This window comes from Cucurbita pepo, chromosome LG14 (assembly GCF_002806865.2).
Source record: "Cucurbita pepo subsp. pepo cultivar mu-cu-16 chromosome LG14, ASM280686v2, whole genome shotgun sequence".
Lineage (NCBI taxonomy): Eukaryota > Viridiplantae > Streptophyta > Magnoliopsida > Cucurbitales > Cucurbitaceae > Cucurbita > Cucurbita pepo.
The window spans coordinates 6148215-6161672 of NC_036651.1; the positions used below are offsets into that span (position 1 = coordinate 6148215).

At 37.4% G+C, this 13458-nt stretch overlaps 2 protein-coding genes across 2 annotated transcripts; one reads left to right on the forward strand and one right to left on the reverse strand.

The window, feature by feature from the left end:
- The first annotated feature begins 3059 nt into the window (after positions 1-3059).
- On the forward strand, positions 3060-8652 carry LOC111810803 (phosphatidylinositol/phosphatidylcholine transfer protein SFH2). Its single transcript, XM_023697603.1, has 11 exons — positions 3060-3423; positions 3518-3546; positions 4503-4586; positions 4681-4734; positions 5764-5841; positions 5980-6033; positions 6288-6347; positions 6916-7011; positions 7106-7207; positions 7312-7392; positions 8181-8652. Exons 1-11 carry the CDS (start codon positions 3369-3371, stop codon positions 8499-8501), a joined length of 1014 nt encoding a protein of 337 aa, XP_023553371.1. The 5' UTR covers positions 3060-3368; the 3' UTR covers positions 8502-8652.
- On the reverse strand, positions 8624-12152 carry LOC111810781 (WEB family protein At5g55860). Its single transcript, XM_023697563.1, has 3 exons — positions 11448-12152; positions 10781-10990; positions 8624-10674 (listed from the first exon to the last, which is right to left on the reverse strand). The coding sequence occupies exons 2-3, from the start codon at positions 10958-10960 to the stop codon at positions 8908-8910; spliced, it is 1947 nt and encodes a 648-aa protein (XP_023553331.1). The 5' UTR covers positions 10961-10990; positions 11448-12152; the 3' UTR covers positions 8624-8907.
- Between the last annotated feature and the right edge of the window lie 1306 nt (positions 12153-13458).

Sequence of the window (13458 nt, forward strand, 5' to 3'; positions counted from 1 at the left end):
ATATATATATATATATATATATTAACTTCTAATTTAGGGGTAAGTACAATAAATAAATAAATAAATAAATAAATAAATATATATATATATATATATATATATATATATATATATATATATATTAACTACTAATTTAGGGGCAAGTACAATAAATAAACATATATGTATAATGACTTGTGAGATTTAATCGAACTATAAAAAAAATTAATTGATAAAGTTTTTAAACTACTAAATTTAATTAAAAAGAACTTAGAAATTAATTTGAAATTTAATTACAAAATAATCTGACAAAATTAATATTATAAAATACTTAAATATATATATATATATATATATATATTCGATTAAGAGGTTAAATTAAAAATATTAAGTATTCTAGAATTTGCGATTTAAAAAAATATTATATTTGCAATTATTTTTAAATAAACAAATATTGTTACCTTATTTAAATTTGTCACTTAATATAAATATATTAGTAGATAAATCTTTGATAATGTCTCATATCCATCGAGTAATTATAAATAAATTTAATATAAATTCTATAATTCATTTGAAATTAAATATTGGTTATAATTTATTAACCAATTTATTTATGCTTTTTTTCCGCTTTCTATTTTAATTTTTATTTTTTAAAAGGCCAATCATACTATTAAATGCCATAAAACATATTTATTGATACTTTTTTACTTGTTAAAAAATATCAAATTTTCTCGGCTTTTTTTTGGGTTATTTTAAATTCATCGGGTTTGATTTATTAAATTTAATAAGCATGACCCGCATACGTGTGAAGTGTCAGAATAACACTCTTGGAACAGTAGGACAATGATTGTGTGACACTTGTTCTAATCTAGCGAATAAGTCATCCGTGAGAAATTTGAAATTCATAGACAATGTTGGCATATGTTCGAGTCTCGAGTCACGTTTGTAAGAAATGTTTTAGAAAACGTGAACGAGAAAATACGTTTAAAGTAATGTTATAAGATAAAAGCGATTAGGTAGCAACAACGACTTTTATAGCATATAACTCGGGTAGGAAGAAGTGGCAACTTGTCATATCCTCTTATAGTATATTTTGGTGCATTTTAGCCTTGAAGGGTGTAGACATGATTTTGTATACACTCTCATATTGACACTATGTGAAATAGTAAAAGACCTATCTAAGATGAAAACATGTAAAAGGGGTTTGGAACAGGCATGTGACCATAGATAACACGTCATGGTCAAGCATGACTGGGACATTTGACATGCGGCCATAGACAACACGTGTAAAGGTACAAAAAAAAAAATTAGAACAGAAAAAAGGAAAGGAAATTTTGTCCCGCATTGCTTTAAGTTGAGAACTAGGGAGTTGGCCAAGAAAACTAAAATTGAATAACGTGGCAGGTTTAGAGGGCACCACGCCATTGTCTTCAACCTCTGCTCCTTTCCCTTTTGCAATAACCTAATTTTCACCCTTTGAAACTCGAGCTCTCTTGCAGAATACAGGGGCTTTTTCCACTCGATTCTTCCACGAAGGTTATAGTCCTACACATCATGGATCACTTAAGATTGGTTTCAGCTCATTTAGTTCATAATCGAGCAAGATATAATAAGTCAAAGTAGGTTGCTCAATAATGATACTTACTCTGTTTTCGAATTCCAATTCTCTCTTGGTTGGAATGATACAGAGCTCTTCCACCCTCGAGTTCTTCAGCAAATTCGTTCCTTATCTTACCCCTAAACTAAATGTATAAGACCCATACCACGACTCAAAGTAATGAAACCGAATTTGGAAATCAAAGTTCTAAAATCCTAAAATCAAAAGCTTATGGAAAGTTAAACGGTGGGTTCCCACATTCCAAAGACTTTCAGCCTATGTTTTCATCAAAATTATTCTTTTTAAATTTAAAACTCAAAATAAATATTAAACTCGAATTAATTTACTGATATTGAACTACGTGAATATCTCTTTTTCCTATTTAGATAGACCATGTATCTCACCGTTGTCTCACTGTCTCGAGGTTTCAAGTTTGGAACTAAATGCGTACTTGTTGTTCCAAATTTAGAATGAAATCATGAAGCTTAAGACATGACGGTGGCGATGAAGTTTGCTAGAGAACAAGTGAGGAAAAGAGGAGAGGAAGAAACGTCGAAAATCCCGTAAAGAAATTTGTTATGTCATTAAAATTCAACAAACTTACGTGAATATCTTGTTAGGTCAATTAATAGTCAAAAGAAACGAAAGTCCTTTGGAAACGATTAAAGTGTCTTTTTTATATAATTTAAAAATAAGAGTTTGTTGGTGTTTCTTTTTCTCGAAAATTATATTATTTTAAAACTAAAAAAATCAAATAAAAATTAAAACTTTGATTTTTCAAATTTATTTTTATCATTATTTTGTAAATTATTATCTTGACAAATAAAGAGACTCATCTCATATAAAGTTTAAATGTCAATATTGTCTCTGAAAATATCAATTAAAAGATTAACCGTACATGATTCTGGTTGGGTTGGGAGATTTTTTTGACCCAACCCAAAAGTTCTGGTTCCCGGCCCAAAAATTTCCACAATCCAACCCAACCCAACCCTCTATTCTCGAGTTGGGTTTTCTAGTTTATAACTTCTTTTTAAAGTTTTTTATTTATTCACCCTTCATAATTAATATTTAGAATAGAAATAAATAATATAATATAAATAAATTAAAGACCTTAAAGCATGAGTATTTTAGTAATACTTGGGTTGGCACCTGACAGACCTTAAAGCACGACAGTGTTCTCGATGTTATTTATAAGTTTTATTTGGTTTCAAGTCGACCTGAGTTTTTTTATCCTATGAACCAAAAACCGAACCGAGTCAGTTTGGGTTCAGAAAAAACAACCCAACCCCTATAATTCGGGTTGGATTGGTCCCGGTTGGTTGTCGGGTTAGATGTACACCCATAATATTAACGTTGATAGATATTTTTTAACAAAAAATTATAAAATTACAACTCTTACCTATTGAAAATATATTTGTTTAAATCTTTTATTGTTAAAAATAATTACTATTATTTGTTTAAATCTCAATCCAGCATTGGTGGACAGAGGATTTAGGTGTTTAATTTTAGATTCTTGAACCAACGCCGCTGTTGAAATTTCAATTTTAAGCTTAGAACAGAGACCCAATTGTAGAACTTTTCACTCGAACTGATTTCCCCTCTCATTATTCTCACACTCTTCTTCATCTTCAATTCAAGAAATGTTGCCCTTACTTTGATCCTCCATCTCCGATTCTCCCTCCCTTCACAGCCCCACATTTGGGTGAACTCTGAATCTCAATATTACTTGGAGTGAGATTCATATTTCAATTTCTTTTCTGTGTTCGTTAACTTGATTTTGTGTTCATCGAAAATGGGTATTGCCAATCGGGAGGCGTTGAAGCAGTTTCAGCTGCTAATGGATGATGGTGATCTCACTTACTTGCGATTTCGTCTTGTTCTGTGATGTGTATTTGCTTGCTAACATTTTTCTTTCTCTGATTCCGTTGTGATGCTCAACAGTCGATGGATCACTGATGAACTCATTTGAGGTTTGTTCTTCGATTTTCATCTTTACTGCTGGATCTGTTTTTCGATTGGATTATGAGAATTTCTCTGTGTCTTAGATCTGTTTCTGTGATGCCACTATTTTGAATCTATTTTCTCTGGCTGTGGAGACTGAGATTTCGTAACATTTTATTATCATTGTTGGTAGAAAATGGGGCTGCCGATTGTTTGTTATTTTTCTTTTATTGAATCAAGATCATCATGATTCGTTTGATATGGGATGTTCACTTATTTGCTCTGTCATTAACTTCCCATCTCAGATCAAGTCTTATGAGTTGGTTTGAAAATCAAATTGTTTGTTAGTTTAAATGCCTGGACGATTGAAGTTTTGTTGATTCCTGGGTGGGTTTACAAGCTAATTTCTCTGTATTTAGTTGTACTTATGTGAGATCCCACAATGGTTGGGGCGGAGAACGAAACACTTTTTATAAGGGTGTGAGAACTTCTCCCTAGCATACGCGTTTTAAAAGCCTTGAGGGAAAGCCCGAAAGGGTAAACCCCAAAGAGGACAATATCTGTTAGTGGTGGGCTTGAGCCGTTACAAATGGTATCAGAGGTAGACACCGGTTGATGTATCAGTGAGGAGGCTGAGTCCCAAACGGGGGTGGATAGGAGGCGATGTGCCAGCAAGGATGCTGGGCTCCGAAAGAGGGTGGATTTGGTGGGGGTCCCATGTCGATTGGGGAAAGGAATGAGGGCCAGCAAGGACGTTGGGCCCCAAAGAGGGGTGGATTGTGAGATCCCACATCGGTTGGGGAGGAGAATGAAATACCCTTAAACACCCTTTATAAGGGTGTGGAAATCTCTCCCTAGCAGACGCGCTTTAAAAACTTTGAGGGGAAGGGAAAGCCCAAAGAGGACAATATTTGCTAGCGGTGACCTTGAGTCGTTACAACTACAATCGAATAACTTACTAAATTGAGTGTCTTATGATCTCCAGAATATGCATCAAGGTCATCCAGCTGAAACTTTGGAACGCTTTCTGAAGGCGAGGGACTGGAATGTATCTAAAGCCCATAAAATGGTTAGATCAGTGTACTAGTTTCAAATTTTGGTTAAATTCCCTTAACATTTTGTCTCTGTCTCACTATTTGTTTGTTTTTCTTTGGAATCTTCAGTTAATGGATTGTCTAAATTGGAGGATACAAAATGAGATTGACAACATATTGGCAGTGAGTTTCTTCTTCTTCTTCTGCTGCTTCTTTCTTTTCCGTAGAGACAACCATTACAAGATATGCCTCCATAACTTCATATGGCAATGATAAACTATGTATAAAGAGCTAAAAGGTGGTCATGTTTCTGGAAATTATCATTACAAATAGAATAAAAAAGAAGCCAGGAAGGTGGAGGAGAGGTGTCGTACATCTTGTTTGCCCCTATTCAATAAGTTTAAAATGGAGAAGCTAGCACTTGTGATAGCAGTCTGTCTGTTTCCTGTTTTGTTTTGAACTTAAGATCTCACGTGGAGAGAGGGCAGAGAGAGGAACGAGTGCCAGTGAGGACATTGGGCCCCGAAGATTTGGAGATCCCACACACATCGGTCGGAGAGGGAAACGAAGCATTCTTTATAAGGGTATGGAAATCTCTCCTTAGCAGACGTGTTTTAAAAACCATGACGAAAGGGAAAGCCCAAAGAGGACAATATATGCTAGCGGTGGGCTTGGGCTATTACAAATGGCATTAGAGTCAGACACCAGGCGGTGTGCCAGCGAGGACGCAGAGCCCTGAAGAGGGGTGGACACCAGGAGGTGTGCTAACGAGGACGCTAAGCCCCAAAGGGAGGTCAGATTGTGAGATCCCACATCGATTGGAGTGAGGAACGAGTGTCAGCGAGGATGCTGGCCTCGAAGGAGGTGGATTGTGAGATCCCACGTCGGTTAGAGAGGAGAACAACAAGAGGACAATATATGTTAGCAGTGGACAGTGGGCTCGAGTTGTTACATTTACCATGCAATAATCTAAATTTCAGTTGATCTTTTGATAATTCTGATGCTCTAGGCACGTATTGCAGCTATATCTCTCTATAAACCATGGACGAGTAATAGTATCTAAACTCGAGTCTTTTTTAATTAACCATACTGACAACAGCAAGCAGAGGTGGTGCAATATGTCTCATCACTACTATGTATTGAGATCTGAAAGATTACTCTTGGCTTTTCGTACTTACTACAACGTTTAATTTATATTTGGTATTATTGCAGAAACCGATAGTTCCCCCCGAGTTATACAGATCAGTGCGAGACTCTCAGCTGGTGGGACTGTGTGGATACTCAAAAGAGGTTCATAAATAGAATCATGTTGTCCTTCATCATTTGATCCTTAATGCATTTATATTTCGTATTATTATATTTTGCTTCCAAAAATTAGATCAAGCTGCTATCTTGTTTCTTCCTCATTAATATACATATTGTTTCCAGGGTCTTCCTGTGATAGCTGTTGGTGTTGGTCAAAGCACATTTGACAAGGCATCTGTAAGGATTTTCTTTTCTTTGTGTACCATCTCTATCTGCCCTTTTCTTAAAGCTTTGAGAATACAAATCCTAGTCTTGAACTTCTTAGACATGATCAAATAATATGCTCAGATGAAATGCATCAGATTGCAGGTTTGAAGCTTTTTGTAACTGTGTTCATGTATGACAAAATTCATTACATTGTGCGATGTGCATATAATCAAAACATCTGTTATTATGTGCGGAAGATATTTACATGGGTTCTTTTGTTCTAGGTTCATTATTATGTGCAGTCACACATCCAAATGAATGAATATAGGGATCGCGTTGTGTTGGTGAGTGTTTAAGACCGTTTAATCATTCTTGTGACTTACAAATGTTCTTTAATATCACATGCTTGGTGTCCTTTGTGAAATCTCACAATCAGTTGGGAAGGAGAACAAGCATTCTTTATAAAGGTGTGAAACCTCTCCCTAGCAGACTCGTTTTTAAAACATTGAGGGGAAACTCGAAAGGGAAAGCCCAAAGAGGTCAATATATGTTAGTGGTGGGCTTGGGACGTTACAATGGTATCAGAGCCAGACACCAGGCGATATACCAACGAGGAGGCTGAGACCTGAAGGGGGTTGGATTGGGAGGGTCCCACGTCGATTGGAGAAGGAAACGAGTGCCAGCGAGGACGCTGGGTCTCATATAGGGGTGGATTGTGAGATCTCACATTGGTTGGTGAGGAGAACAGAACATTCTTTATACGAGTGTGAAAACTTCTACCTAGCAGATGCATTTTAAAAACCTTTAGGGAAAGTCTAAAGAGGACAATGTCTGTGAGCGGTGGATTTGGGTCGTTACACCCTTTAAAAAATACCGGCAAGATTAGAATCTAACATAATCTGATTATTGTAGCCGGCTGCGACAAAGAAGCATGGACGACATATAGGCACCTGTCTCAAGGTTTTGGATATGACTGGGTTAAAGCTTTCAGCATTAAATCAAGTGAAGGTACTTCTTAGGTCCTTCAGCACTGTTTTTGGAATCAAATGCTCACAAGTTTGACATATAGGCACCTGTTTCTTTTTATTTTTGGTGACTGCAGCTTCTAACTGTCATATCGACCATTGACGACTTAAACTATCCCGAGAAGACCGATGCTTACTACATCGTAAACGTTCCATATGTATTTTCTGCATGCTGGACGGTGTGTGCCTATTTTAATTCATATTGTAGAAGTATTCTCAATATACTTGCATTATCAAGCCATCTGCAGGGAATATGAATATGATTTATTGTCCTTGCTGACAGGTCGTAAAACCTCTTTTGCAAGAGAGAACAAGGAGGAAAATCAAAGTGCTACAGAATTGTGGGCGAGATGAACTACTAAAGGCAAGCTTGCTTTCTCTGTTCTTACTTTTCCCCACTATGATATGGATCGTCATAGTATTTCTTACTCCATGATCTATATTCTCGATCATCAACTGTGGATATCCCCTCGTAAACTATAAGTTAAGTTGATTTGTTTCTCGAGAACCGCTCACTCCTTCACAGGAAAGGACTTATGCTACCCCACTTCAAGCAGCTGTGGGAGTGCCCATCAACATTGCGGGGAACTAGCGGAACAACTATATCCCATACTTGGCTAGACTCATTCCATTGAGGCTTGATGATCTTTGCATCAATGCCTTTCAAGTTACTTTGTTCCTCCATTGAGGCTTGATGATCTTTGCATCAATGCCTTTCAAGTTACTTTGTTCCTCGAGAACAGCTCACACCTTCACAAAAAAGGATTTACGCTATCCCACCCCAAGTAGTTGTGGAGATGCCCATAACATGGAAGGGAAGCCTAGAGGAACGGCTATCCCACCATTGGGGCTCGATAATCTTTGCATCAATACCTTTCAAGTTGTTTCGTTCTTCAAGAACAACTCGCTCCTTCACAGGAAAGGATTTATGCTACCCCACCCCAAGCAGCTATGGGGGCACCCATCAACACGGTGGGGAAGCCTATGGAACGACTATCCCATACTTTGCTAGACCCATTCCATTGAGGCTTGATGATCTTTTTGCATCGATACCTTTCCCTTATGTTACAGTCAGCATCAGTCAATACACAAGCTTGCAATTTCATCCTTTACATCAATGTTTTTTCTTTTAATGTTTGCAACTATCTGCAGGTAATGGATTCACTACCACATTTTTGTCGTAAAGGAAGGTCGGGATCATCTCGACACGCCAAGAATGGAAATACAGAAAACTGTTTCTCCTTAGACAGTGCATTTCATCAGCAGCTCTACAGTTACATTCAGCAGCAAGGTGCAGTTAGGGAGCCGATTGTACCAATCAAACAAGGATCATTTCATGTTGATTTCCCTGAACCAGATCCAAGAGATCTAGAAATTGCCAAAACCATAGAAACAGAGTTCCATAAGCTCGAAAATCACAATGAACTCAGCTATTCCATGAATGGCCTTCATCAAGTCAATGGAGAATTATGAATATGGCAACTACAACCCTACTTGCTGTGCTATTACTACATATCTAATGTAAAGTTTATTTACACCATCTCCTGTCATTGGTTCCCCGACACACTTAAGCGGTCTTGTTCGAGATGGCCATATAATGAAATGATATTCGAAGTTCTTATTTTGATTTCTCAAACTAAAAGATTCATGAATCGAACATCCAAGTGCATATGGTCCAAGAGGATAAGATATTTTACAACAAACCAAGCGAATGATAGCTGATAGACAATCTCGATACGATATGCTTCGATCGATGATCTAACAAACCATCCCATATACAAAATCACCCATCATTTCTGGTTACCTGAACACAAATTTGCAGGCAACAAATGTACACACAATGATTATATGTTACTCACCTGAATACTTTAAGAAAATGTCACACAGACTTCTCGCCGGGCAGGTACGACGGCGATCCACCGTCGACCTGGTTCTTTTTCCTAACAAATAAGCCGCTAAGGTTTGGTAAGAGTACCTTCTTTGAGAAGGTTTTGTCTTTCGACACCATTTTCATTGATGTGCTCTGCTTTTGAATCATGTTGTGGCTTGGAGGTGATTCCAAAGGCACCGACGTTTGAGCCAAAATTCTTGATGCAGCTTCCATTGCTTTCTTCTGCTCTCGCTCGCGCCACCGTCTTAGCTCTCCTTCCACGGCCTTCTTAGCTGCTTCAGCCATCTTTGCTTTCTTTGAAGCTTCCTCAGTTGCTGTCTTCATGTCCTCAATTTCCTTCTGGGATGCTTCTAACCTTTGTAGAATTTCATTTTCGCTAGCCTTCACAGCTTCAACCTGAGCTAATGCAGCAGCTACTTTCATTTCGGTTAAGGTGTCGGACTCCTCGACTTTCCGGCTTAACGACTCGAACTCTTCCCTGGAGATAGTGATGTTAGCCCCCGACTCGGAAGTCGAAGCTCGTGCAGCATTGGTTCTCTCCGACAGTACCTTAATCTGCTCAAGGGCCCTAGCTTCGGCTGCTTTTGCTTCTTCAGCTTCTTCCAGTGCAACTCTCAGCTGCTTCCCAGCAGCTTCCAATGCTATTTTGGTGGATTCCGCTTCCTTCCTCAACTCTTCGGCTTTATTTTTCATCTCTACCACTTCCCGTCTCGCATTTTCCGTTTCCGACGATAGCTGGTTGAGAGTTGAAAGCATATCTTCACAAGCACCTCTTGCTTTAGATTCTTCTGCGAGGTACGCTTCGAGTTCAGATTTTCTCATTCGGAGCTCGACATGCAAATTCCCAGCAGTAGATTCGGCCTCCGCTTCTCTCTCCTTGAGTTCGGAATGCTCTTTCTTCACATTCTCGAGTTCCAACTTCAAAGCTTCAACCAAGCTATGGAGAGATCTTTCCTCTTCAGCTACTTTTTGTAAGGACTCTTTTGCATCATCAAGCTCCGATGTGACGTTCTTCACCGAATCTAAATCCGACGCCTTTTTATCGTCCATTTGTTTCTGCAGTTCCCCAATTTCATTCATCGTCTCGCTCAACTGCAATTCAAGATTCCTCGTGACATCAGGGTCGATCTCCTTCTGTAACGAAAACAATTTTTTCGCCGACTCTTCAAGAGCTGCTTTATAAGACTTTCTCTGGACATCTTTCTCAACAAATATCTGTTCTTGTTCTTTATGTGCTTGAAGGGATGCTAGCTTGAGCTTTTCAATGGATTCCTGTGCAGCTAAAATTTCCTTAGAAAGTTCATTTGCTTTCACCTTGTGTGTTTCGACCGATTCCTCGGCCTCCGTCACCTGTTTCAAAGCAGCTACTTTTGCTTCCAACGACGCATCAGAATCTTGATGGATTTTCCTCAATTCTTGCTTTGCAGCATCTAGTTCTCCGATCACAACCATATACCGATCTCGGGTCGTTTCCAAGTCTTGTTTCCAACCACAATCATTTCCCGAATGATTGTTTCCATTCGCCTCCTCAAACTGCTTCGCTCGAGCCTTGGCAGCTTCCGAATCCTTCACGGCAGATTCTTTCGATTCCCTCAGCAATTGTAGCTTCTTGGTCAAGTCCTCAACAGCTCTTTTAGCATTTTCGAGCTCAACGAGCGCTTCAGATTTGGTCGTTTCAGCATTCTTTAGCTGATTCTTTAGTTTGTTCAGTTCTTTTTCGGCCAAGTGAAGTTGAGTCTCTTTTGCAAACACTCTCTGTAACCAACAAGAACCCGAAAAAATCACCAAACTTTCGGAAGATAATAAAATCTCAAACAAAAATCTACTAGACGAACGACTTAAAATGCACGAAAATAACCACCTCTGCAGAATGAGGTTGTTTCGCCTTCCTCATAATCACTCGTTCCCCCGAGAAAGAACCTTCACCAAACAAATTGACAGCATCCTTAACAGACTGGAACGGTGCACTAGTGTCGATCTCTCCTACTTCTACTTTCGCATTAGGCGAGTTCGTCGCAATTTGACGATCCTTCACACCCATTATACCTTTCAGTTTCGACGTAAATCACACCTGTTAGAAACAATCAACATCATGTTCAAACGAACAACGCACGAACAACTCACAGCTACAGAGACATCCAATCCACTCAAATCCTGAATTATATCATCTCTAAGAACATAGAAAGATGGCTGCACATGTTCATAACCCCATCATTCATTTCGACCGAGCACGAAAAACTTACCAAACTCCCACCAAACAAAACAATCAACAAAAGATCAGAAGATCATGAAACTAAAATCCAGATTATGGTCAGTGATCCACAACAATATCATGAAACTAATATCAAGATCAAGATGAACTAACTATCCAGAGAAGTATCAATCAATCGGAGTTAAGTACGAACCCATGCCAGTCCAAAACCATCATGGATACTCAACAATTTGAGAGATATTTGATGAACAATCATGCAAACAAAAGAAAACTCATAAGAACAGGTAAGAAATCAAACGAAGAACTAGAAACAAACCTCAAAATTACTAAGCCAAAAGCCAAGACGATATCAAACCCTAGAAACGATCAAAAAGCCACACGAAACCAGCAAAAGAAGGGTCACTCCACCATGTCCACGAAGAAGCTCCATCAAACACACAAACCCACATCCCCAAAATCCAAACCCCACAAAGGATCTTAAAAAAAGAACCCTAAAAAACAGAAAACAAGGGATTCCTTTAGTATTTCTTCAACCAAAAACAAGTGCCAAACAATCGTATCGCAAAAGGGTATCCCTAAAACGATACAATACGTGAGACCCAGTATCGAATCGAGAAGGGGAGAGTGTTTTTCGATGGAGCTCCAAATCAAAAATGGCGGATTCAGACAAATTTTATATCAGAGAAGAGTCAGAAGAAGAGGGATCATCCTCTACAATGTCCTCCATGCTGGGGCGTGATCTTCGCTGTGATTTTTCCAAATTTTTTTCATCTTTTTCACCTAATAATGGACAATCATGACCCACATCATGGATCCAATTGACCCTTTGAAGGATTTAGAGAGCAAGGCCTCATAGACAATGGGGTGGAGTCCCTTTCAGAGGATCATGGCTCCACTCCACTTTATACTTGAAAAAACAAGAAATATATGAATTCTGGTTTTATTTCAATCATTTTGTATTGAAATCTTTCCCTCCTTTTGAAGATTATAATTGAAATGTATAGGGAAAAAGGTGGGAGGGTGGAAAGGGTTTGTTTTGTGAGACCAACATGGACATGGGACAAAGCCCTTGTTTCTTTATTACATGGAGCTATCATATTCTCCTCTCCTTGCTTGGTCTTCATATGGGTTGGCATTATTTATGATGTTTACTTTATATAATAACCTAAGAAAAATAATAAAAAGTAGGAAAGAGAAAAAATTTCGTATTCCGATTTTGCCCTTTATCGCTCGTTTTAATATTTTCCTCCCTAACTTTTATTGTTGTTGTGTAACTTATAGTCTCGAATTATTTCCTCCCTAACGTTGGAATCTGATATGTTTTGCATTATTTGCTTCTCGAGCTCAACGAATGTTGAGTTGAGATCGAACATTTAAGCTTGGAGAATGTAAAGATCGTTAAGGTTTCCAATATTTTTAAGGTTTTTTTTTTTCTTTTCTTTTCTTTGTAATTTGACCCTAAAGTTATACAAACCTATCCTAAAAAAATAAGTTGAAACATGGTAATGCAAAATTCACGTGTCCTTGAATTGGACCGGTTATATAAATATATATTAACTTTTAAAAGTAGAGTTTAATAACAATTCTTCTAAGCTAAGCCTCGATCAAATTTAGGTTAACAATGATTAATTTAATAATTATAATAATTTTAAATTAAGTCGGGTTCAAATTTAGGTTACTAGGTCAGTGTACTAGAGAATAACATATTAAGATGTTTATATTGAAATATATGATGATTATTAGTACTAACGTTCTCTTATCTATCCACCTAATTAAACCACAAATTCGTCCCCTTTTTAGTACAGGAAGGCAATTTAAGTAATAAACTTTTTTTTTTATATATAGAAACTCTACCTCATGCGGGATCGAATTAAACTTCTGGTTTGTTTTATGCCCAAAAAAAAAAAAGAATCCGAGAAATATATTGATCAATTCCAATTCTTTCTTTTTCTATTGTTTCTTTTTCCGTCGAGATGTATATACCTCTATTTGTCTCTGTCGTTCTATGAGTCTCTTCTTTTTTACATATGGCATTGCCACTCCTTTCGTCATCATCCACTAATTCGGAATTTAAACTTTTCATATCTATATAATCATTATCCATTTTTTAATTACGAGCCCGCTTTGAAATTAAATGTCATTAATTTTAATATAATTTAATTGATATATATATAGTCTGACTAAAAGATTAAGGGTCTTTTTTTTAATAGTACGATATTGTCCATTTTCTTACGATAGGACTTTGGTCATATTTCCAAGAATTATATTCTTAAACAAAGTATCATCGAGCCTCCGTTTAAATAATTAAAATGGTAAGATTTCAATTT

Bases quoted from the DNA above. Each gene is read 5' to 3' on its own strand.
- LOC111810803 (XM_023697603.1), top strand. From the start codon at position 3,369: ATGGGTATTGCCAATCGGGAGGCGTTGAAGCAGTTTCAGCTGCTAATG. The intron at 6,348-6,915 runs GTGAGTGTTTAA...TGATTATTGTAG, and splicing joins ATAGGGATCGCGTTGTGTTG to CCGGCTGCGACAAAGAAGCA. The intron at 7,393-8,180 runs GCAAGCTTGCTT...AACTATCTGCAG, and splicing joins GGCGAGATGAACTACTAAAG to GTAATGGATTCACTACCACA.
- LOC111810781 (XM_023697563.1), bottom strand. From the start codon at position 10,960: ATGGGTGTGAAGGATCGTCAAATTGCGACGAACTCGCCTAATGCGAAA. The intron at 10,675-10,780 runs GTGGTTATTTTC...TGTTGGTTACAG, and splicing joins AACAACCTCATTCTGCAGAG to AGAGTGTTTGCAAAAGAGAC.